This window comes from Anopheles coluzzii, chromosome 2 (assembly GCF_943734685.1).
Source record: "Anopheles coluzzii chromosome 2, AcolN3, whole genome shotgun sequence".
NCBI lineage: Eukaryota > Metazoa > Arthropoda > Insecta > Diptera > Culicidae > Anopheles > Anopheles coluzzii.
Window position 1 is genome coordinate 96,888,925 of NC_064670.1, and position 21,712 is coordinate 96,910,636.

General features: G+C 44.2%; 2 protein-coding genes across 4 annotated transcripts in view; both read left to right on the forward strand.

The window, feature by feature from the left end:
* The first annotated feature begins 344 nt into the window (after nucleotides 1-344).
* Nucleotides 345-2,412, forward strand: LOC120948696 (LETM1 domain-containing protein 1). Of its 2 annotated transcripts, XR_007452217.1 has the most exons (5): nucleotides 345-643; nucleotides 788-1,165; nucleotides 1,241-1,535; nucleotides 1,619-2,047; nucleotides 2,116-2,412. XR_007452217.1 is itself a non-coding variant. In XM_040365320.2 (4 exons), the coding sequence occupies exons 1-4, from the start codon at nucleotides 495-497 to the stop codon at nucleotides 1,940-1,942; spliced, it is 1,146 nt and encodes a 381-aa protein (XP_040221254.1). In that variant the 5' UTR covers nucleotides 345-494; the 3' UTR covers nucleotides 1,943-2,412. The 2 variants fall into 2 exon arrangements, 1 of the variants encoding a protein (XP_040221254.1); XM_040365320.2 differs by having other exon boundaries at nucleotides 1,619-2,412.
* A 752-nt stretch (nucleotides 2,413-3,164) lies between these two features.
* Nucleotides 3,165-21,712, forward strand: part of LOC120948697 (uncharacterized) — a 51,551-nt gene continuing 33,003 nt past the window's right edge. The window contains exons 1-2 of one of the 2 annotated variants that reach the window (XM_040365322.2): nucleotides 3,165-3,312; nucleotides 9,177-10,362. In XM_040365322.2, coding sequence (XP_040221256.1) covers nucleotides 10,171-10,362 — 192 coding nt within the window. In that variant the 5' untranslated portion in view covers nucleotides 3,165-3,312; nucleotides 9,177-10,170. The remainder of the gene's footprint in view (nucleotides 3,313-9,176; nucleotides 10,363-21,712) is intronic. The other variant, XM_049607738.1, reaches the window with a different exon arrangement.

Below are 21,712 nucleotides of genomic sequence, written 5' to 3' on the forward strand. Positions count from 1 at the left end.
CTTTTACACATGATTTTCAACACATAACAAAGAACTGTCAAACTCAATTCAGCTTGAGTCGTGTTGAAAATCATACTGAAGAAAATAAGAATTATGATGAAGGTACTGAAATGTCAGATCGATGTGGAACAACATTTTGCATGCAGTGAATAACAATGTTTACATTCGATACTGACCTGGGAAACCCCATAACAATGTTTCATTCGAAAGTGTCTTAAAAAACTCCTGTATGTACCGTTTTCATTTTTACACACATCATTTGCACACAATCGGATCGCAGTCAGTGGCACCCTTTTGCCCAGCTGCTCCGTGTTGTGTAGCGCACCTGCCGGCAGGCACTGTAGCTGTCAGAAAAGATAAACATTCGCCGGTGCGGTTGCAGTGTGTGTTGTGGTTCCGTTTCGCAAGCAGCTAGAGGGAAGTGATATGATGTAATAAAGCAACAAAAATCGTGCGTTTCTGGTCCAATTTGTTTGCGTCTGCTGGCCGTAACCATGTCGCTGACATTGTTGCGTACGCTGTGCCGCCACCAGCAGCACGTGCTACAGCAGCGGCAGCCCGTTTCGTTCGTCGGCAGCGGCGCGTTTCGTGGTGCAATCCGCCTGCAGAGCACCGCCGGTGGAGACGGTCCGAAACAAGACGGGTAAGGGTGGTAGCATTGAAAAAAAAAAGCAGAGCCACACGGTTTCGCTTGTGCTAGCAATTAGAGGTATTGGAAGAATGTCTGTGTGTATTAATACGGCTGTCACGTTTCGTTTTGTCATCTTCCCAACCCAACAACGCACAGTGACAACGACAAGCAATCCACCAAAGAGCGGCTGGCGGCCAAGTACAGCCGGGAGAATGTGAAGCGCAACGTGCAGGGGTACGTGTTTTCACGGTTTTTCGACTACGTGAAAAACTACGACAAGGTGATCGAGAAGAAGTTCCCGTCGGCGGTACACGTCTACCGGGTGTTTCTGGTCGGCGTGCGCGATTTCTTCAACGACATGAAGAAGCTAGTCAAGATCACGAAAATCGTCTACTCGCACGATAACGATCTGCGCTGCCTGACGCGCAAGGAGATCGAGCTGTACTACCAGATGCCGCGGGACATGAGGAAGGTGGCGCCCGTGCTGCTCATATCGGCGCTGCCGTTCGCGAACTATGTGATATTTCCACTTGCGTGAGTGAAACCGGCCTCCGACAGTCTATGGAAAACCGTTTTACGATAATGTTCTCTCTCTCTCCCGTTTTCCAGTTACATGTACCCCCGTACGCTGCTGACGTCCCATTTCTGGTCGGCACAGCAGAAGCTAGACTTTGTGCAGATCGATCTGCGCAACCGGCTGCTGTACAATCGGCGCGTCTTTCGCTGCATGCAGTCGAAGCTGGACGCGCTGAAAAAGACGCACGATCCGGCGTACGAAAAGTTTGCCTACATGCTGGGCCTGCTCGGCAGCGGGCTGCACCCAACGTCCGAGGAGATACTGGACGTGAAGGAAGTCTTTCAACGGCCGCCGTTCCACCTGAACAGCTTATCGTCCTCACATTTGGTGCGTGAAGGACCACTAACGGTCCGGTAACGGTTTCTGACAGCATTTACTAATAAGGGTTTTCTTTTTTTTGACAATTTTAGAAATATCTCTGCCGATTGCACGACATTCACGCTGGACTGTTGCGGCGGTTTCGGCTCAGTGAGCGTGCCTACGTCGTACACCACATGGATATGGCGATCAAGCGGGAGGGAGGCGTCCACAACATGCCGATCGAGTCGCTCAAGCACGCCTGCTACCTCCGGGGGCTGAATGCGAACAATCTGAGTGCCGAGAGCATGATCGAGTGGCTGCAGGAGTGGGTCAAGGTGTCGCTGGTTGTCGACGAGGATTGCATCAGCATGCTGCTGCATCTACCCATCTTTCTGACGTACAACCACACCAACAACTGGATTCTGATACACTGATAGCGGCTTGGGGGAGGAAGAGAGACAGAACAATCGGTTTAAAAAAACGGAGCAACAACGTTAACGTATCAGCAACAAAACGCCAACGGCTTATCCACTATTTCTGTAGGTATACATATGAAATCGATATTGTTATTTTGTTTTATTTTGTTTTTTTTTTCCTTATGAAAAAGTACAACCTTCAAGTGCTCGAAAAAAACGAGAAAGTGCAATTTCTGTACATTGCTTTCGCTGCAGAACACATGAACTCTCTTCAGAAACAGAAACAGTGCCGAGGCTGATACAATTAATGTAAAGCTTGTTTTTACATCCTTTTCTTGCAATTGTCAGCTACAATACTTTCTGCTGATTGTTATTAGTTTCATGACTGCTGTTTACTACACTTTATTCTCTTTCTGGCATACTTACCAAGAGGATTTATGCCATTTAAAAGTAAAAAAAAATGAAATATATACCTTACAAAGGTGAAAAAAAACCCAGCCCATAATTGAAACTGAACATTCCGAAAAGGCCCAAAAACACATGAAGCGGCGAACACTGTGCGGACGGGCGCTAGCAAGCGCAACTGTGGCGTGGCGTAAACAGAGAGAATCGCTGTCGCCGTAACGGTAGCTGCAGGGAAGGAAAAATAGAGCACGCGTTGTTTACGCGAGTTTTGAGCCGAAGAGCCAGTGCGGATACGCTTGCGGGAGAGAGAGCGCGATCCTTTCGGCGCTTGGAGTGTTTGGGAGGGAAAAGGATTCAAAATCCCCTAGTGCGGTTGCAGGTATGTTTTTAGTGGTTACTGTAGTAATTTGTGCATGACGCGTTGAGAGAAATATCGTAATGCGGACGTATGTTTTAAAATCTGCACAAGAAAATGATTAAAAAAAATGCATAATGTTGCTGTCACCATGACAACTTGTAACGCAAAAGAACGCATGGTCGCATCTGGTCCGCGGCATCCTATGATATGGGAAGCTAGCTGTCAACTCTCGCCCCGTCTGAATACGTTTACAAGTGTTTTCTCTCTGCCTATTGGTTACTCTCGGCTCTCACTCTCGGCAGTGCGTATTCTTGTCCCGATAGTAGTGTGTCTCCGTTTGTATAAAAACAACAAAATACGCAACCCCTAGGAAACAGCTCGTTGGTCCATAGAAAGAGAGCGAGAGAGCGCGCGAGAGCGAACAGGTATATCCTTGCGGAACGTGCAATCCTTCAGCGTGCAAAGGCAGTCGCTCGTGAGTCGCATTCGAGTGTTCGTCTCGTACGGTTCGCACCCTTAACGAACGGTTGCACGCGCACGCGGTTGTTCTAATACATACGGCGGGTTGTTCGTTGTTCTCAGCGGAAGCAGAAGCAGGTGCAGCAGCAGCAGCAGCAGTGACAGTGTTAGTATTTGGCTACAGCTGGGAAAGCTCGGGGGGATAAGCATCCGTTTCCCGCGAAGCGTGCGGCCCCATCGTTACGATACGCTTGATAGTAAAACTACATTCCCACCACGCTAGAATGTATCCCCGCCGTACGAGGGTTGGTCGTCTCATCCCTGGAGGATCCTTTTGCATGAGCAGAGAAAGCCAGCTCTTTTCTGTCTGTTTTTGTTTGCCGTTTTCCATCATCTCGTCTAGCCCACATCAAAGAACAAAATACGGGGCTTCGGTTTAGTGCTGTGTATCCATCGCCCGAGTGCGTGTGTGTGTGTGTTTTTCCGTTTTTGCCACTGTTTTTTTTTGTTGTGTTGCAAAAGCAGCAAGGAGCGCGCGCGATTTCTCTCGTTTTGTATTAGCTCGCCTACTGTGTGCGGTGCGCCTTTCTTCTGTCATCCATCTTTCGCGCGAACGCGTTATGCTCTTCTGCAGCTTTGCTCTCTTTTTTCACGTTCTTTTTCGTTCCCGCCTCCTTCGGTGTGCTTTTCGCACTTGTGGAGGGGCTTGTGTAGGGCTTTACGAGCACGGGACGCCCTAAGCCCAGGGACGGGATGTGTATGTGTGTTTGTAGGTGGTTGGCGTTATCTGTGTGGTTGGCGTATTTCTTCAAGCTTGCTTGCACGGTTTTAGGGCGACAGAGTTATTTTTAGCAAATTTTCTTATCCGTTTTCTAATCTAATCGGCTGTACCTTGAGCCATCTAATTAGAATCTCCGGAAGACAATCCGAAGCCTCCGAAATCCGTGGCGAACAGCACAGAATCCTGTTCAGCTCACGGCAATCACCAACACACCATCACGCTCGGTGCAAGCTGTTGATGGGAAAGTGTTGCCGTACACGCGACCCGTCGGGCCCGAGCGGCTGTCTAAACACGGACGTGAAACCGAACGGAGCACGTGCGGTGGTGGTGGAGACGCCTGGTGGGTTTCTATTTTACGAGCCAAATCCGGAAAAAACCGTCCACCAAGCATCCTGCGATGCAAACCAGCGGTGCTTCACTTTATTCGAACACGCGATGTGCAATTTCGGAACGTTTTCCCACCCATCCAAGCAACCGGTGTGTGTGTGTGTGTGCGCGCTCGGGTAGTTCTAGCGGACGCGGGGTAGAACGTGATGGGGAGGGTTGTAAAAATAGTTTCCCAATCCTTCTCTCCCAGCCCCACACGGGCATTCGGGTGTATTGTGTTTGTGGCTAGCATGCCTGCCACCCCCTTCAGAATGACCACCGGAAGAGTGAATAATAGAATTATTGTGCGGAAACTAATTTAAATTGACCGGTCATGGCAGCTTCCGGTCATCGGTGGGGGGAGGAGTGTATTGTGAAACCGGCTCGAAGGTGAAATGGCGAAAATAATGCTGGTGGTAGTAGAACGCTTGTGTGTGTGTGTGTGTGTGTGTGTGTGTGTGTGTGTGTGTGTGTGTTTGTATGTGTGTGTATGTCCCTATGGTAGTAGTAAAACCGGGCGACGAACATTCGGAAAATTGGTCCAATTTTTGTGCACCCGAACCCGACCGGTGCGGGAAAGATGGAAGGGGGGAAAACTTTTACTCACCACACCCTCCCCCTCCCCCCCTCACACTTGATGGGAAATTAATTCAATAAAGTGGCATCAATCGTTTGCTTTCACTTTGTCTCGGATGAGCACGGGAAGCTGGATGAAGCGAAGAAAGGTTGACCGCTTAACTGGATTTCAATTGAATTTAAGTTCAACTAGTTTTTACGGTCAACTTTTTGTTGTAATTATCAACAGACATTTTTTGTTAACATTTTCATTTAATTCTTTTCGAAATGGTGTACTTAGTAAAAATAAATGGTTTAACTTGAGTTTTTACATGAAACACAGTTCGAGCACAGTTGAAACACTCACCTTGAAAAAGCGGACCACACACCGAGCTACCAGCTACGCTACCAAAACTGCACACTGCCAAACACAGACCACCGGCAGGGCAATGGGAATGATTCCATTTTAGATTTTAATTAGACTCCAATCGATCGAGCGGGATTTGCGCTGGCTAGCTGGACGATGGAACCAACCCGAGGGGGGAAATTGCGGTGAGCGGAAAGTTCGCATGAAGGCCACCCATCGCGAACGGTCGACTAGACGAGCGAACGTTCTACGAACGATGTGTACAAAATGATCATTCCACAAACCTGCCAGTGGACAAACTCCACGTGGTGTAAGCGGACGCCTGGTGATTTTTGTGATTCCCTTTCTCGGTGGCGTGTAGTCGTTGTTGTTGTTGTTGTTGCACCACCTGATGGGTAGCAAATGACAGAAAATGAGGGAAGAAAATTGAGCCAGAAATGTGTGTTGGATGAGCGGCTAAGATTTACTTTGCCATTTTTTTGGTTTTTCTTTTTCCTCTCATTTCGGATGGAAATTTGCAGTATAAAAAAGAACGCACCACGAAACCACGATCAGATGTTTGAGGCTTTAATGTTCGGCAGTGTGTGTGTATTTGTATGGATAGGACATAAAGAGACAGAGAGAGAGAGAGCTAATAGGCGTGAGAAACACTCACTGCCCCTGGAAGTGCGCTGCGTGAGTACGAGCGAGACCAGCAGCGGTAAACAAGCAGGCGCAACAGCTTATATTTGATTTCCGGCCAGGCTCCAGCTGGGGCCTGGGAGCTGCTCCCGGTCCTGGACCAGAGGTTGGCCTATGTAAATAGCAGAGAAGGTAAAAAAGCGTACACACATTCACACACATAGGCATACATAAATGCAAAACGGAACGTTCGTTTGCGCCATCGAAGTGAAACCGAGTCAAGGCCGAGCAGAGGATGTATTTATTTATTTGGAACGGGAGTGGGGGAAATTTCCGCCCTCTCTCCCCCCTCTCCCCCTCCTTCATCTGAGGCGGAATGCAATCCTGCTGCATGTGCGTACGGGCACCGTTTGCTAAACTCCTCTCTGTTTCGATCTGCAGCAGAACCTCGTATCCCCTTTTTTAACTTATTGTCCCAATGTTGAGCCTATGTTTAGGGGTTTGCCTGCGGCGAGAGTCTTTCAAGAGACGTTTTTTTACCCGGTATAGAGAATGGTTTGTTCATTTATGTAAAGAACGAGCTAAAAAAAGGAATGTAGCACTGATTATTGCTTTCGATTTCTTTAATAAAGTTGAAGTAGAAATCGGTTTAATATAGAATTTTGTTAAAAGCGGTAAACATGGGTTTGTAGTGACCTAAATTTAGAACAATTCAATTTGTACAAAAATAATGTTATACTATAAGGTAAAAATAGTTGAAATAATAAATTTTTATTTGATACGTTATATTTAAAATATAAAATAAGACAAACTTTGTATTACAGGGGTTTTCCGGGGTTCTCATAGTTGTGGGATACTTCCTTGATTTTTTCCTATAGGAAGTGAACTTCAGAAGTTAGAAATAAGACTCTATGGCACCCTTATTGGACAGGATCCTAGGAAATTCCTATTGGATTTGTCCAAAAAGAGTGCTATATAATCCAATTCCCAATACATTTAGTTCATTTCACTTAAGAAGAGTCAATAGAGCGTCCCACAGCTTTGAGAACTCCTGGAAAACCCCGTAAAAAAACTAAAAAATATTTTAAGTAAATATTCAAAGCTCCAACCTAATTCCAAATGAATTGTACAATAACTTCATATCAGTTTTTAATATTAATTTACAATCATTATTTAAACTTCAATTTTGATATTTGATTTTTAGCATCAATAATAATATTATATAAATGAGATTCAACAAAAGGTAAATGTCATGAAATATGACCAGTGAGCTCTAACTACTGATAATGTGCACATAATTTTAGTAGTTAAGCTTACTAATTTTATTTTCAATGGAGTATTATTGTTAATCGATTTTCTTATCAAACAAATTTCTTGGTACTCCTAATATATTCTGCTCTCGATTTGGTGAAACTAATTAATGCAATAATGAATCGTAATCGGTCAAGATTCTTCAATAGCCTTTCTGTCCTTCTCATTTTGAAATATTCGTTTTCGAAAGCACAACACCGCCCTCAAAAAAAAAAAAAAAAATGGGTTTCGACGGATAGAGAAAAAATGAGCACTCGCTCGGATCATTTCCATTAACAGCGCTTGAACTTGAACTTCGCCGACAGCGGTAATAAATCATGAAAATGAAAATGAGCAAACGAGAGGCGCATCAAACGGGGCGGAACAGATCAGTGGATGAGTTTCTTTCGCCCCACCCCACCATTTATAGGCGAAACCGATTTTTCCTCGAAACGCCTTTTCGTCTGCGTTGATCGAGCCCAAAGTGACCCCACCATAGCTGTTCGTCGAATGGCTCACTTCATTAGCATGTGGCCGGAAGGAGATTAATTAGAGCGGCGTTTGCTGTTTCGGGGTCGCGCTTTCGTCTGCGAGTTTGCTGAAGCTGCAGCTGCTGCAAATTGATTGCAATTCGCAAACCAACCGGCCGCTTCATTATTTTCGCCCGAGCAGTGGCACCAACACACAGAAAGATATGGGGAGTTTTGCTGCTATCCGCCCGGTTGTAGTGGCGGTGTTATAATTAACAAACCCGAAACCACAGCCCCATCCTTGCTTGCTGAAAAAAGGGTAGGAGGAGGGGGGGGTTGCATGAACCCGAAAAACGAGCAATCGAGCTCGTTTACGCTTCGTGGAGATAAAATTAATAACCAAAAACTCAACATACACCCAGCACCTTTTGCGCGGTGGAGAATATTGGTGGAAATATGGTGAGAGGGGAGGGGATGAGGATAGGAGAGGCTGGTATAATTAAAAACTAACTCGGTTGCAGAAATCGAGAAGAAACGTTGATTTTATAGAAATAAATTATTTTTTCTCCAACCGCCACGCTGTATCGCAATGGAGGCGCATGGTCGTTGTTCGTTAGGGCACGTGTTTTTGTTTGTTTGTATGCAAGATTAACAAAGAGCGTGATGTTTCACGGCATGCAAGGATTATACATTTGTGTTTTGTTTTGTTTTTAACATGGTTTGAAATTGCCTTATGTATCTATTTGTTTTATAAATTTAATAAGGCATTGAAATTGTTTCCACAATTTGATATCATTTTTTATATTATTTTTGAATAATATGAACCTCAACAAAGCATTTAAAGAAACCATTGAATCTTACGTTAGAAAATAATGAAATAAATAGAAAAATAAATAGCTACATCGAACATGAAATAATCGTTAAAAAAGCTGTCTTAAACAAGTCCTTAGTTGATTAATTGTCATATGAAAATCTAATTCGGGTCCTAGAGCGTTAAAAGAGGTCATCATAAATCATCGTCGGCACAATAAATCGTGTACAGTCCTTAAAAGTATGATAACTGCGATCAATTGAAAACTATTCGGGTACAATTCACAATCCAACAGCATTGGTAGGCTAGTAGATTCCAATTTGAACGATTCGGTTCCCACGCGCATGCAAGTTAAAGGAATAAATGAACGAACCTTTTTTTTTTTTAAACAGAAATTAAACTGTACAGCAAAAACGAAAACGAAAAAAATAATAAACACAGATAATTGAACTACAAAATTGAACAAACAAGTGAACGCAAAGCAAAGGCACTGAAAGGAAGCGAAACGTGGGGAATAGGGCGAAAGTGATAATTTGTTTTACGGAGTGCGAATGGAAATTTAACGGAAGGTCATGAAGTTTATGCGATTATGTTTGTTCGCCCCAGTTGAGGCGGTGGAATGTATTTTTTTTTTTGTTGGTTTGATGATTTTTTACTTCCCCATCCACTTTTTTAATGAAAGAAAGGGGTGTGCGAAAAATGTGAAGCATAACATTGAATTTCCTTTTCAATTACTGTTTTTCTTTTCCATCTTTTTCCCTTCTTTCAGAGAGCGTGCCAACACACGCCCGTGTGAAGCTGTGTGAAGCAAAGTGGAACAGAACATATGCGAACGTAGAGCACACAGCGCTCAAACAGAGGCCCGACAAACGCGAGCGCACGGATAAATATAGTCAACTTTTCGGTTCAATTTGCTTTACGGTTCTGTTTTGTTTTTCTTTTTTGGCAAACTTGCCGGCCCCATCGATACCCGTTTGGAAAACTTACCAAACAAACAGCGCCGGCCGAGCAAAACGGGGGCGAGAAAAATCGAAACCATCATACCGTGCAGCGAGACATGAAGCGACAACCGGCCGGCGGTATGGATTGCGTCGCCGTCTTCGGCCGACACTGCACGAAATGAGTCGGAAATCAGAAAATCCCCCCTCCCATCGTTCCACCCTTCATCTCAGCAGGGGCTCGCCTATCCCAACCCAACAGTGTCCCTGCCCTTCCGCTAGATAGATTTTCCCCGTTTCATCTTCCAAAAATGTGCGCCAATGTGTGGCACAAGATGGTAAGACATAAATAGATTGTCGATTGTGTGAACCTTGCACAGCGAGTGGACATCGGTGCGGTGCGAAAACTCGGGCCTTCTTCCCCCTCCCCCTAAAAAGACGGTCGTGTGTGTGTATGTGTTTATGTAGTGGTAGAAATCGATGTCCAGCAGAAAGGAGTGGATTGCATCGAATGGACGAAAATATTCACCTCACAGTTGATGTGCGTTGTGAGGGTAGTGATACTTGAACAAGAGGAAGCGAAATAGAACGAAACGTGAATAGAGCAAGAGAGAGAGAGAGAGAGATAAATTCAAAGCACACGTGAGTGTTGTAGATTAGAAAGCGCGAAACGCGTGTTGAACCGAGGAAATACTAGTGCGATGAAGTAGAAGTGCAGTTTACGGTGCAAACGGTGCAACGTTTTTTCCCCGATTGAGTTTCATAACCAAACAAGAAAGCAAAAAAGCAGAAGTGTGAAAAGTGATAGAAAACGTGTGTCACAAGATGGCGGTGAACGTACTGGACGAGGATCACTTCGCGATCAGCGCGATCGTGACGGTTGTGATGCAGATCATCTTCTTCCTGATCGCTGCCATCTTTCAGCTCGACAAGCTGACCGATTTTGCCGGCGGCGTTAACTTTATCATCCTTGCCTTACTGACGTTCTTTCTCGGGCAGATCGACCGTGCGCTGAAGGTGAGTGGCTATTGGTTTTGAATTGGTTTGTAGAACGTTCTACGACGGTAGTTTTAATGTTTCGAATTTCTTCCGAACGTCTGTGTCGGTTCAGGGCATATCGGTCCTATAGTGCCATAAAAGGTTATCTTTTTCTCCAACCGGGTGGAGTGGTTTAGCTGTTGAACGCCTAAAGTTATGCATTGTATCTTTTAGCGTATTTTTAGTGAATTTGTAACAGCAACTACATAAACATAGTTTGCTAATCAATGGTGAATCACTTTACAAATACAAACACACTACTAATTTTCCTACGCAATTTCCCTCGCTAATTCCTACACTAATTCCTACGCCAAATTTCTACGTTATACCCTACGCCAATTTATGTTCTGTTCTATTCAATTTCTGAACTGTTACGAGTACTGATTCAGAAAATAAATGAAATCGGAAACTATTTCTGTATCGGTATGGGATGTTACGCTTCGGGATCGGTATGGGTTCATGATTTGTTCAAGGACCGATATGGGCTCATGATAGGTTCCAGGGCAGGTATGGGTTCATGATCAGTTCTTGAACCAGTATAATCAGTATTGGTTCGTGGACCGGTATGGATTCAGTATGGATTCCAGTGCCGATTTTGGTTCAGTATTAGATTCCGGTCCGTCATTATGTTCTTGTGTGCAGTTCTTGGACAGGAAAAGGTTATGTATTGGTGTCAGGACCAGTACGGGTTCCGTTTAGGATTCACGTCTCTTAGTAGTTGTCATAAGTACTTCATTTGAATTGGGCTTCGAGCCCGTTAATGGGGCCCTTTCCGTTTTAAGTTCGTAGGCTGAAATTTCAGCCTGTCAGCTGTTTGCATTGTATAGCAGTTTTCGAGCTTTTTATCGCTTCTGCTTCTGAATGAAAGTTTTAAGAGTATTTTGTGTATCCAGAAAGCTTGTTTGAACAAAAGTTTTTACCCATCCTGTCAAAAAGAGATATTAAAATTTGGCTATAAAAATGCTATGAAACCACCTGGACTACATACATTTTGATTCTGGATTCCATCACCAGATCTCTTAAATGCACCTTGGGATAAATGTAAACACCACCTTGTTTTGCCATTTTTCGAGCAGGTACTCGAATCTAATTCTAGCTTTGAGGCTAGAATAATCTAATGGAAGGGTCCTGGATTATTTTGTGTGTGGTTTTGCATCAAGTGTTGCCATGATTACAGTCTCCAACTGTCAAACTACAGATACAAAGGCTGACTAGAATCGTGAAGGGCCTCAATATTGGCATACTCTTAAGAATAAAGGAATACTTTGAAATTGAGTAGCGCAGCCATGTAATCTGCCAAATTAACTAGTGGATACAAAATATACATATAATTATTTTATTTATTTTATATTTTATTTTATTTATTAATTCATGTACTTTTATAACCTCAAACAGCTGTATTAATGGTGCACATAAAAATTGCATAACTCTAAGCGCGTAACGAATACTGAGAGGAAGCAAGATAATTTCGCTAAAAGAACCAGAGTTGCTATAAAATCTAATTGAATTACAGTGACGAACATTTTGATTCAATAAGTATCCACAAATAATTTATTTATTGCTACGCTATTTTTCTTAAACTGTGGTAGCCTTCTTAGCAAACAAAATGGAGAAATTCCAAGCAGAAATGTCGCTTTTCCTGTTGATTGTAAAGTGTCCTGCCATTACGAAGATGACATATAATTCCATATTTCCTGAACACTATCCTGGGCAACAAAAAAAACTATCTTGCGGTTGCGATACATCACTTCAAAACCAACCAAATGGAATTCATATGTTTTGTGCCATTCTTACATCAACCGTGTGTAGTACAAGCTGAACGTACTCACAGACTCTCGCTTGTGACCAACACAAAAAAAAATCACACTCACTCCTCAGACTCCACGAAGCGAAATTTCTATCAAGAAACGTCTGCTGTCAAGAAGCCCCATGAGATGTCAGATAACAACACGAAACCATATGCAATTTGTACTTAAACCCATCCACAACAGTACGGCATACGGCGCTACCACTGCTGCCTGGTGGTAAAAACTCAATTTATACAAAGTGCAACCACACTGTTCGAGTCCCGCCTCCCCCACTGACACCATTGGCATAAAAATCAATATTACGACCATACACGCTATTTTGCCTTTGAATTTCGAACTACGAAAGCGGCTGATCGGGTGTGGAATCAAACGCCACCACACCCGCTTTGTGGGAAACACGGGTGGGGGTAGAGCGTGTTTGGAAGCCAATTCGGTGTCAACTGCATACGATGCATTTTATGAAGCGTGTCACCGTAACGCGGTTTGGTAGCGTTTATCCTTCCTGATAGGAGTAGGAGGTGCTGCTGGGTCTGTGCAGTGTACAGTTTATGATTAGTTTATCGGTACGGTTACGCGATGTCGCGATGCAACAGGCGAACAGTGTCCCGTGTTTGTGTGTATGTATGGATGTGAGTTTATGCGAATTACAATATTCCCCGTGGAGTTTCAAGGAAGGAAATAGATTGTAATAGGACGTTTAAATTTTCATAAACGATGATTTACCATCGCCTGGTGAATAATTCAATGATAATCCTTGACTCGAACCTTTATCCTCTTGTTCTGTTGCAGATGTAATGGAGGAAATATTGTTTATGATGTTGTTAGTAGTTGAGAATGCAAAAGCGATCAAGGAAGTTTATTTAAGGAATTTTAATTTAATATATGCAAAAACGCCTATGAGTATGCAATATGCATTACAACATATGCATTTTAGCAAACAAACATTCCATACAGTAGCTTACAGTAAAATTAGATGAAAATTAGACCTTTTAGAAGTTGATAATAAAACTGATACAAAACATACCAGACTCTTAGAGAAAGGATACGCTGAATTGACGAACTAACAACCTTATTTGATATTGGGAAAAGTTGCCCTGCTGTTTATCTTTTCCACTCTCTTCCCGCCGCTCGAGCTCCTTTCTTCCCACAGCTTCCGTCGAGAGGAAAGAATTGCAAATTTAATTTCCCCACACCAAATAAATCGCCTCGTCGCTCGGCATACCCGAGCCGGCTCGTAATGCAATTTCGCCAAATAAATTATCACACTGTGACAGCACCCAGCTGAACTGCTCTCCACAAAGATACACGCACACACACACAACCTCGCACAAAGCCCCGCACAAGGTAGTGTTGCGGAAACAAAAAGCAACTACTTTTTTATACTTTGCTCCACTGTGCTTGTGGCACCGGGAGCCGTTTGAAGTTGAAGTCTCTTCTTTCTGCAACTGTTCATTGGTCACACCATAAGCATCACACCACGCCAAACAACAAAGCCAAAAATCGTACCCATTTGCTGTTGATGTTCGTGCTGCTGTTGATGTTGGTGCTGCTGCTGATGCCAGCGTATCGCTTGGCCGGATGGCAAAGGTAATGAATTTTCTCGCCATGCAAAGCGGCCGAATGCATAGATAAATAATGCAAAGAGTGAGAGAGAGCAGCGGCAAATGGGAAAAGCTTTCCCCGGGCAAAGGCAAACCACGAGGCGCGTCCCAAGCCCGGGTAAGCCTTTATTTGCACCGAAGGCGTATTTCTGTGGCCAAGGTGTGGTTAAATTTGTGGCAACGCTTCAGGATGATTTCCATGGCTGGTATGGGTGGGCTAGCGAAACACTCGTGATTCGTGAAAGATGCTGCACAATGAAAAAAAAAAAGAAAACAACCAGAACAAAGGAGCGAAAAAGTTAAAGTGAAGTGAAAAGTTAGATTGGGTGTGTTTTTTTTCCTAGCGCTTTTTGTCTTTCTATCTATGGTGTTGTGTAGTTTGAGATGGGAATTTGTTTATCGTTCTTTGTTTTGTTGTTTCGTTTCGTTGATGTCTTTTCGCCTTTCGGGCCTTTTCGGTCGCTATTGCGTTCCTTTTGTCCCGCGAATGTTCTACTATTGGGCGGAAAAGAGTTGACCACAGCACAAAAGCGCCAAAATTTATGCAATTCACCTTACAAAATTACCGTAAAATTGTTGCTGCTGCATTTTGATTGCCTTTCTGCTTGCAAAGTCCCGACCATCTGCTTGCTGCTTCCGGATGACTGGAGCGATACCGCACGTCCCGTGCTAAGCGCGAAATACGACACCAAACTGAATGAGTAACACAACCTGTGAGTGGGTTAGTTACAGTGGGCAGTGGATAAAGAAAAAAAAGTGCTCACACTTCACGTAACTGAAAACGACAAATTTGCCAGTGTAAAGCGCCACCACGTGGATCCAATTTGCGTTGTCACGGTGTCCTTCTTTGGCCACCGTAGTTCAGCATCAGTATAGGGTAGGATGTCCACCCCGTTCTCCTCCCTTTTTTTCTGGACAAATGTTAAACTCCCACCATCCTCACAGATGGCGCAGTTCAGAAGCAAGATAAGAATGAGACTCCATGTTTGGTGCTTGGCACCGTGTCTGTAGTTTTGTTACCGCTGAAGGTTAAAACACACACATACACACACGTGTCCGTTAACTCCATTTGACCTAGCCACGGTGGATGACGGCGACTACGTGCTACTCCCGCACACCATTCCCGCTGCCGCTGGGTAGTAAAAAGTCACCACAATGCCGCACGAAACAGGCAAACCGTGCGAATGCCAAAGGACTCGGCTGCCTGGCTTGAATGAAACCGCAACGCGAAACGCTTCTTGATTTTCGCTCACTCGGAATCACCGACCAAATAAAAGCGTCTGAATAATTCATGAGATTAGAATGAGAGAGTGAGAAAGAGGGAGACACAGAGATAGGGAGCGAGGGCGAAAGAGTGAGAGAAAACGAGGAAAAAAACGAAGGCGCAATACGGCTTAGAAGAGGCCAAAACTGGATTGGGAAAGGCAGCAAACAAGAGCAGCCGTACTAAAAATGGTGAAAAGTTTGAACGTGTGCGTGTGCGTGTGTTTGTGTGTGAAAAATAAAGCTCTCCCACGGTTCCGTTCCGTTTCGCTTTCGGTGGGTTTTAGTTCCGGCTGTTCAGGAAACTATTTATCTGTTTTTTTCTTCTTCTTTTTTTTGGGAAAACGGGCAAGTTGTTGTTGCCATTGACACGATACAACGCACTAGTGGGTCGTGAGAAAAAATCCTCACCCCTTTGCCTTCCCGGGAGAAGGGAGAAGAAAAAAACGGCGAGTGGCTTTCGAAAGATAGCGATTTGGGTCAACGCAACACAACGCAACGCTTCTCCCCGAAAAAAGTCCACATGCCCCGGGGTAGCACAGGCAGCCGATGTGGGAGCAGATTTTATTGTACCCAGCCCGCAAACGGACGGCCACGAGCGTGTACGTTTCCGGGTTTTGTTCGGGCCGATGTCTTTTTGGCGTCTTGTAGGCGGGAGTTGTTGAAAAGGGAGGAGTCGTTTAGAGGGAACTTGCAGGGCGAGGGAATCAGACCATTACAATTGAAGGTTACTTGGGCGTGTTGTTTTCTTTTTCGTCTGTGCCACAGTCACAGTCGCTTCTTTACGGGTTGATTAAAAAGCGGGAATGGTTTTATTAGCAGCGCAGAGTATGCAATTTTAATCCCGTAAAATATGGCACCAGGGCTTTGAATTGAATTAACCGAGAGTAGAGTTTTGTTTTTTTTTTCTGGTGATATTATTCCCACATTTTTGTAGATGTTATTGCTCAATCATCAACCATTGCAGCTTGTTCAGAAATAAAATATTGGCTTGAAGTTACGATTTGTGAAAAGTTAAAATCTCCAACTCAAACTTTGATGGGAATGGACAAAACGCCTAAATGTATGCTTTATATTTATTCGTCCTTGGATAGTTTAATTTTAGATTTATGCTTTTGAAACCTCATATATTATTATGTTTACCATTCAATTGAATTTTAAGTGTTAAGTATTTATAAAAAATATTCTTAAACTGATATTCTTTTCATAGACAAACTTGCCATAATTATACATTTTTCTTCTTTCGCCCCTAAATGTATGCACACTTTTGTAATGCTCTTCATAACAGAACTTCTAACGAAAGCTCCCACTCCTTCGAAACTTTGCCAGTTCTTCCGAATGTTCTATTTTAGGCTTATTTAATTTTAGTTTAGTTAAACAATTGAATTATTCGATCGCATTAAAAACTGAATTGCTCCACATAATAATTTCCCGGAAGTGCTGCCCGCACGGAAATAGTTTGCACACAATGACCGTATCGTTGCAGAACAGTTTGTAACTAAATTAGAAACAGGTGTTTGCCTAGTCCTGGAATGGCCAGCTACAGCAGCGGCGCCCTGCTACTGATGTCCGATACAATTTGCTGGCGTTTTTTCCATAGGTTAATCTCAACCCCCCTTCCCGTTCACACACCGACTTCCAAACACACACACACGCCTTTTATACACCTTCCAGCACGGAGCGAAACTGAAACTCTCGAAAGCGTCCTTGGCAGATGCTGCACATTGCTTCCCATCAATTTCAGTCTGCCTGAGAGCCTTTCCCATGAACGGGAGCCACCCACCGGCAAGGCACAAGCATTTAATACTTCTCTGTAGGTGTGGGCCACCCCGGTGTTGACCGGCTGGGGTGGTGGGTCTGCCGGTGGGCTTTGAAACTGTGCATCGCCGTTCGTACCTTACACGCTTCGTGCGGATAGGACAGTTCAAAGGGCTGCCCCCACCAGTACGTGGCAGAAGCGGGCGTTAAATGAAATTTGTGTTTTAGCACAAGGGCATCAAGAGGGCTCAATGGGGGCAAAAAGTTTGCAGGTCGGGCCCGGGAATGGGGGAGCAGCTGTCGGAAGCGAACCGAATCGCACAACAACGCCAACGGTGTGGCTTTAAAATCTCCAGTCGAAAAACTCACTCTCCCTCCCTACGCCTTTGGCCCAGCACCGTGCAACACCCGGCAGCAGCAGAATCATCTGCAATGCAGTCAAAAACCATCTGGGAGGAGGAATCAGCGTCCCTCGCCTTACCGGGTAAGGATCGGTTTATTTTCGGAAAAACGTATGCTCGTGTGCTGCTGGGTGGGTGGCACTGGTGGAGAGCGAGAGTGTGTGGGACAGAGCGAGAGAGAAAGCTCTAGAAAGAGAGAAAAAGAGACAAGCAAAGAAAGAGAGACAAAGTAGGATAGGTGGAAGCCCCGAGAGTAGATCCTTTTAAATCGATAAAGTTCGAAACAAGTAAACGTTGTGCAGGATGCGAGTACTTTCGCGCAAGGGATGGGTACGTATAAAACGGTCGAAGCGTTACTTAATAGCAATGAGTACAATGATGTTCGTGAAAAGAGTGCGCTGCGATTCGTGTGGCAAGATTTATGCTGGCTTCTTGGTAAAGCGTGTAGCTTATTGTATCTGCAACAAGCAGTCGAATGAAGGCGGTCGGCTTGTTTCACGGTTTAATTAAAAACACTAAATCTTTCGGTATGTGTAATTGTAACGATGTAGCATTAGTGTATGTTCCCTCAAGCTACCACATGCGTTTTTCGTTGTCCGGGCCGTATTAATAAAAAAAACTCTATGCTGTCTTGCAGATTGCATACCTTAAGGCTTTCAATACTTAGCTTTCTGTTTGAGTGATATTCTCCCAAAAGTATGCAATGCCCAAAATGTTCCAGTATGTTTCAAATTTATCTCAAAGTATGCAATACAAAACGTTTTGTATCATTTATAAACAAGAATCGTTCTACTGCTAAGAAGATTGCATACATCAAGGCTTTGAATGCTTAATTTTCTGTGTTGTTTTATATTTTGCCATACAAGCAATGATTTTTACTTTCTGATTTAAACTTATCTTTGTATATACAATCTTCATGATCTTCTTAATATTTTGTAATACTTGATTTATACTTAATGGTTGCTCATCTCTGTTCGCTGTGCCATTAACAAAGATCGCACAATTTTCTCTTCCACAATAAGAAAGACTAAACCTTACATCACAGCTAGTATTTTCCCCATCCGGGTGTCCGGAAGTTATTTACCAGCTATAATCATTACCACAATCTCTCCGCTACGCTCTTCCCTTTCCAGCTAACATGCTCTCGCAAGATTCAAAACAATGCGGGCCATGTTTCCGCGTTTCGGTTTGAACTCATTTGCTCCGACCGTTATTTCCAAGAATCCTGCCTGTCCTGTCACATCTACGTCAAGCCTCAAGCCAACCTCCCTTCTCGATACAGGCTGCTTCAAAAACTCATCAATTGTCATCGAAGAAGTGTTTCATGTTGCTGGCGAAACTGGCGATGGGACAAAATATTCCTTTCACTGATGGACTGTATCATCCCCCTCTCGACCCTCATTAATACGGCCAAAACGACCTTTAGAAAAGTCTAAAAATAAATGAATTGTCAATAGTCGTTGCCTACGAACCGGAAGGCAAGTCGGTCGTAAACAGTTGGAAGGATTGGAGAGTCGTTTATATTCCCCGCCCCGTTCGGCCCGCGCTCCAATGTGCACCTGTTCCTTCTTAGCTCGCAATCCAATCGGCATTCGGTGCGGAATGCCATTAAGAAAATGCTTTCGTCACGTCGTCAGAACGAAACGTGTTTCTTGGGAAATTGGGAAATAGATCCACGGCATTATCGAACGATAAGACATTTTCGGGGGGCGAACTCGTTAGGTATGAATGCGTTCGGCCGATGGCAAACGACATGCCGGAGTAGCACGTACAACAAATACGCTAAACCATTACAGATCGTTTGGAAGTTGTGAAGTCCGTAAATGATGTTAAAAAGCTGTTTACGGTACAGTAATGTGATCATGATTATCTTTTTCTACTGCACCGTCGTGCCGCGCGATACAAAACGCCTAAAGTTATGCAATTTGTAGTGCACGATGATGTTTTTAGCTTTAATTCCATTTCAAAAAAACAATTCCACAACAACATACCGCACCAACGTGTTCATTGACTCTATGAAACCTTTAAACATGATGAAAAAAGCTAGCAGCAGCTATTTTCAGAATCCAATATTCTAAAAAGAAACATAATCACAAATCAATTCCCCTCTGGGACAGAAAGGACAGCTCCATTTCGTTTAAAATTTACACATTGCTCCACCCGGTCGTTCTCGCACACCGCAGACAGTCTTGTCGTTGTCGTCGCAACCGCTGGAAAGCATTACCAATTCATGTCAATCGTCATTCTCTTTCGCCTGGTCCTTCCAAAGCTAATTCAGATAAATATGACTTCAAACGTAATCACATACAAGAATTCCTTTCGTATAATATTCATCCAACGTGTGACGGCAAAGCGACATACTAAAAAAGGAGGACAAACTTTATGTGGGAAAAGAGATACTCATAAAAACCATGACGGGGAGAGGCGACAGTCAAAAACCATCTATTTCTTTCGTCCCTCAAGGGAAAATCAAAAATAGAAGAAAAATGGCTACGGGTACGGGGGCATCCAGCGGGTTCAGAATTGAGTCATTTCTCGCTGTGGCGCTGCTCCGTACTCGACTCACTTCGTTTTGGAGGATCCTCTTTAAACTGACACCGAAAGAATTATGTGTGTATGCGCTGTCATTATTACTACCGCTCACCAACCAGCCCACGGCAACACCTACCGACGGTGGAAAGTTGTTAGAATTTCAGGCACGACAGCGACAGCGGTGTGGTGGCCTTGTTTCGACTGCGCCTTCCGTATCGATATGTCAGTCACGTTCGCGTTCTACACCGTTGCGATGGCAAATGGAAAGCTCAGCTTCCGTGGAAAACGAAACGGAAAGCGTGGCTAGACAAAAGCAGCCTCTGCTCTACGTTCGGTGCTGCAATGAAAACAACGTACGCGGTGGGGTTATGTTTTTGCTCCCGTGCGCCAAGCGTGTAATACCTAGAGCAAAATTGCTATAAATATTACAACCATTCAATAGATTGATTTTGCACTTACTGTGCTTCCCCACGTGGCTCTACAGTTTGTATGCTGTACCTCGTGTAGCATATGCATCGTTTGGCAACTAAGATAGAAAGAAGACTGCACGGCTAGAGGGTGTAAGGCAACGTCCTGAGAGGAGCAAGGTAAATAACCACGTTCAAATTATCTTAATGGACTGTTTGTTTCGATTTTAGTTTTGTTTGTGCACCTGTACGGATGGCACCGTCGATGGGAATCGTGAAAGAATTGATCCATCTCACATGATTACCGTACTTTATACAAGTTTCATCGTTGTACGCCTGGCTGTGCTTGCCTGAGCTGGCCACTGCGCTGTACATGTAATCCTGTAATCAAAGTTTTAAGACGCAGCTGTCACGCGAATTGCATACCTTTGGGCAAATGGTTCATGGAGCGTAATGAAACGCCCGAAAGGTATGCAATTTGTGTGGCGCAGTTGGGTGATTTGTTGGAAGCAACTGTGCAAAATTTGCATTTGAGCACATTTTACAGCACAAAAAAAACACAAAATGGCACACAAAACAAACATTCCGAATAGTTGTAGCGAAAACTACAAAAAACCTCAATAGCAAATTGCACTGTCATAAAGCTTCTTATTCCCCCCCCCCCTGGTTGGGAAGGAAAACAGCACCGGAAGCAGGTGCTGCTGGTCATTTAAACTCGTCATAAAACAGGCTGCACTAAAGCAAACGCTCGTACTCAGGAATGTCCACAAGGTCTCACAGGCAACTTCGCCCCGACTTCGGCCGAGGACATCGCTTGACTTGTGGTAGGGGTCACTGACAAAACCTCGTATGGAGCGTATAAATTGCAGCACATCCTGTAAATAAACTGCCCCTCAACATTCACACTGGAGTGTGTTCGCTCGTTCGCGACCTGCCTAGACGCCTAGACACAGTAGCAAAAAAATAAAAAAAGCTACACACAAGGAGGACCTTTGCTTCAAAGCCTTCTTCACTTCACCCGGTGGGATCAACGTCTTCAGCGCATTTTTTTTTTATGACGGTCCTGTCCGTGTGTGTAACCGTGTCCTCACCACTTGGAATGGCACTTTTATGCTGACCCCAATACAACACTCAGCCACTGTTCTGTTCTTTGCGCAAGAATAATGCAAGCAACGAACCCTCCCCCACCAGTCGGTGTATGTATGTGTGTGTGTGTGTGTGTTGTTAGTTGCTGTGTACGTTAGTTCTTCCCGTAGTCATTTCGTCGCCCTTGTCGGTTGCAAGCCGGAAGTGGGCAGCAAACATGCAACACATACACACGGGCTTATAAGTAGTGCCGATGTCAACGACGAACCTCGCTTCACGTACAATCCTACCATTAACGAAACGTCCTGCCCGTCCTTCCCAAAATGCTGCCCCTGGCTTGAAATGGGCAGCCATCAACGCGCACTAGACAAGGAAATATAGATGGCAGGACGCACAGACACACTCACACGCACAGCGATCATAAGCTTGTGCACGTACGCGGTAGGACACTTCTAACAGCTCCAGTGCTTCTT

What these genes read in the sequence shown, in the direction of transcription:
- LOC120948696 (XM_040365320.2), top strand. Translation starts at nt 495, where the DNA reads ATGTCGCTGACATTGTTGCGTACGCTGTGCCGCCACCAGCAGCACGTG. An exon ending in GACGGTCCGAAACAAGACGG is followed by an intron (nt 644 to 787) that starts GTAAGGGTGGTA and finishes AACAACGCACAG; the next exon opens with TGACAACGACAAGCAATCCA. An exon ending in GCTTATCGTCCTCACATTTG is followed by an intron (nt 1,536 to 1,618) that starts GTGCGTGAAGGA and finishes TGACAATTTTAG; the next exon opens with AAATATCTCTGCCGATTGCA.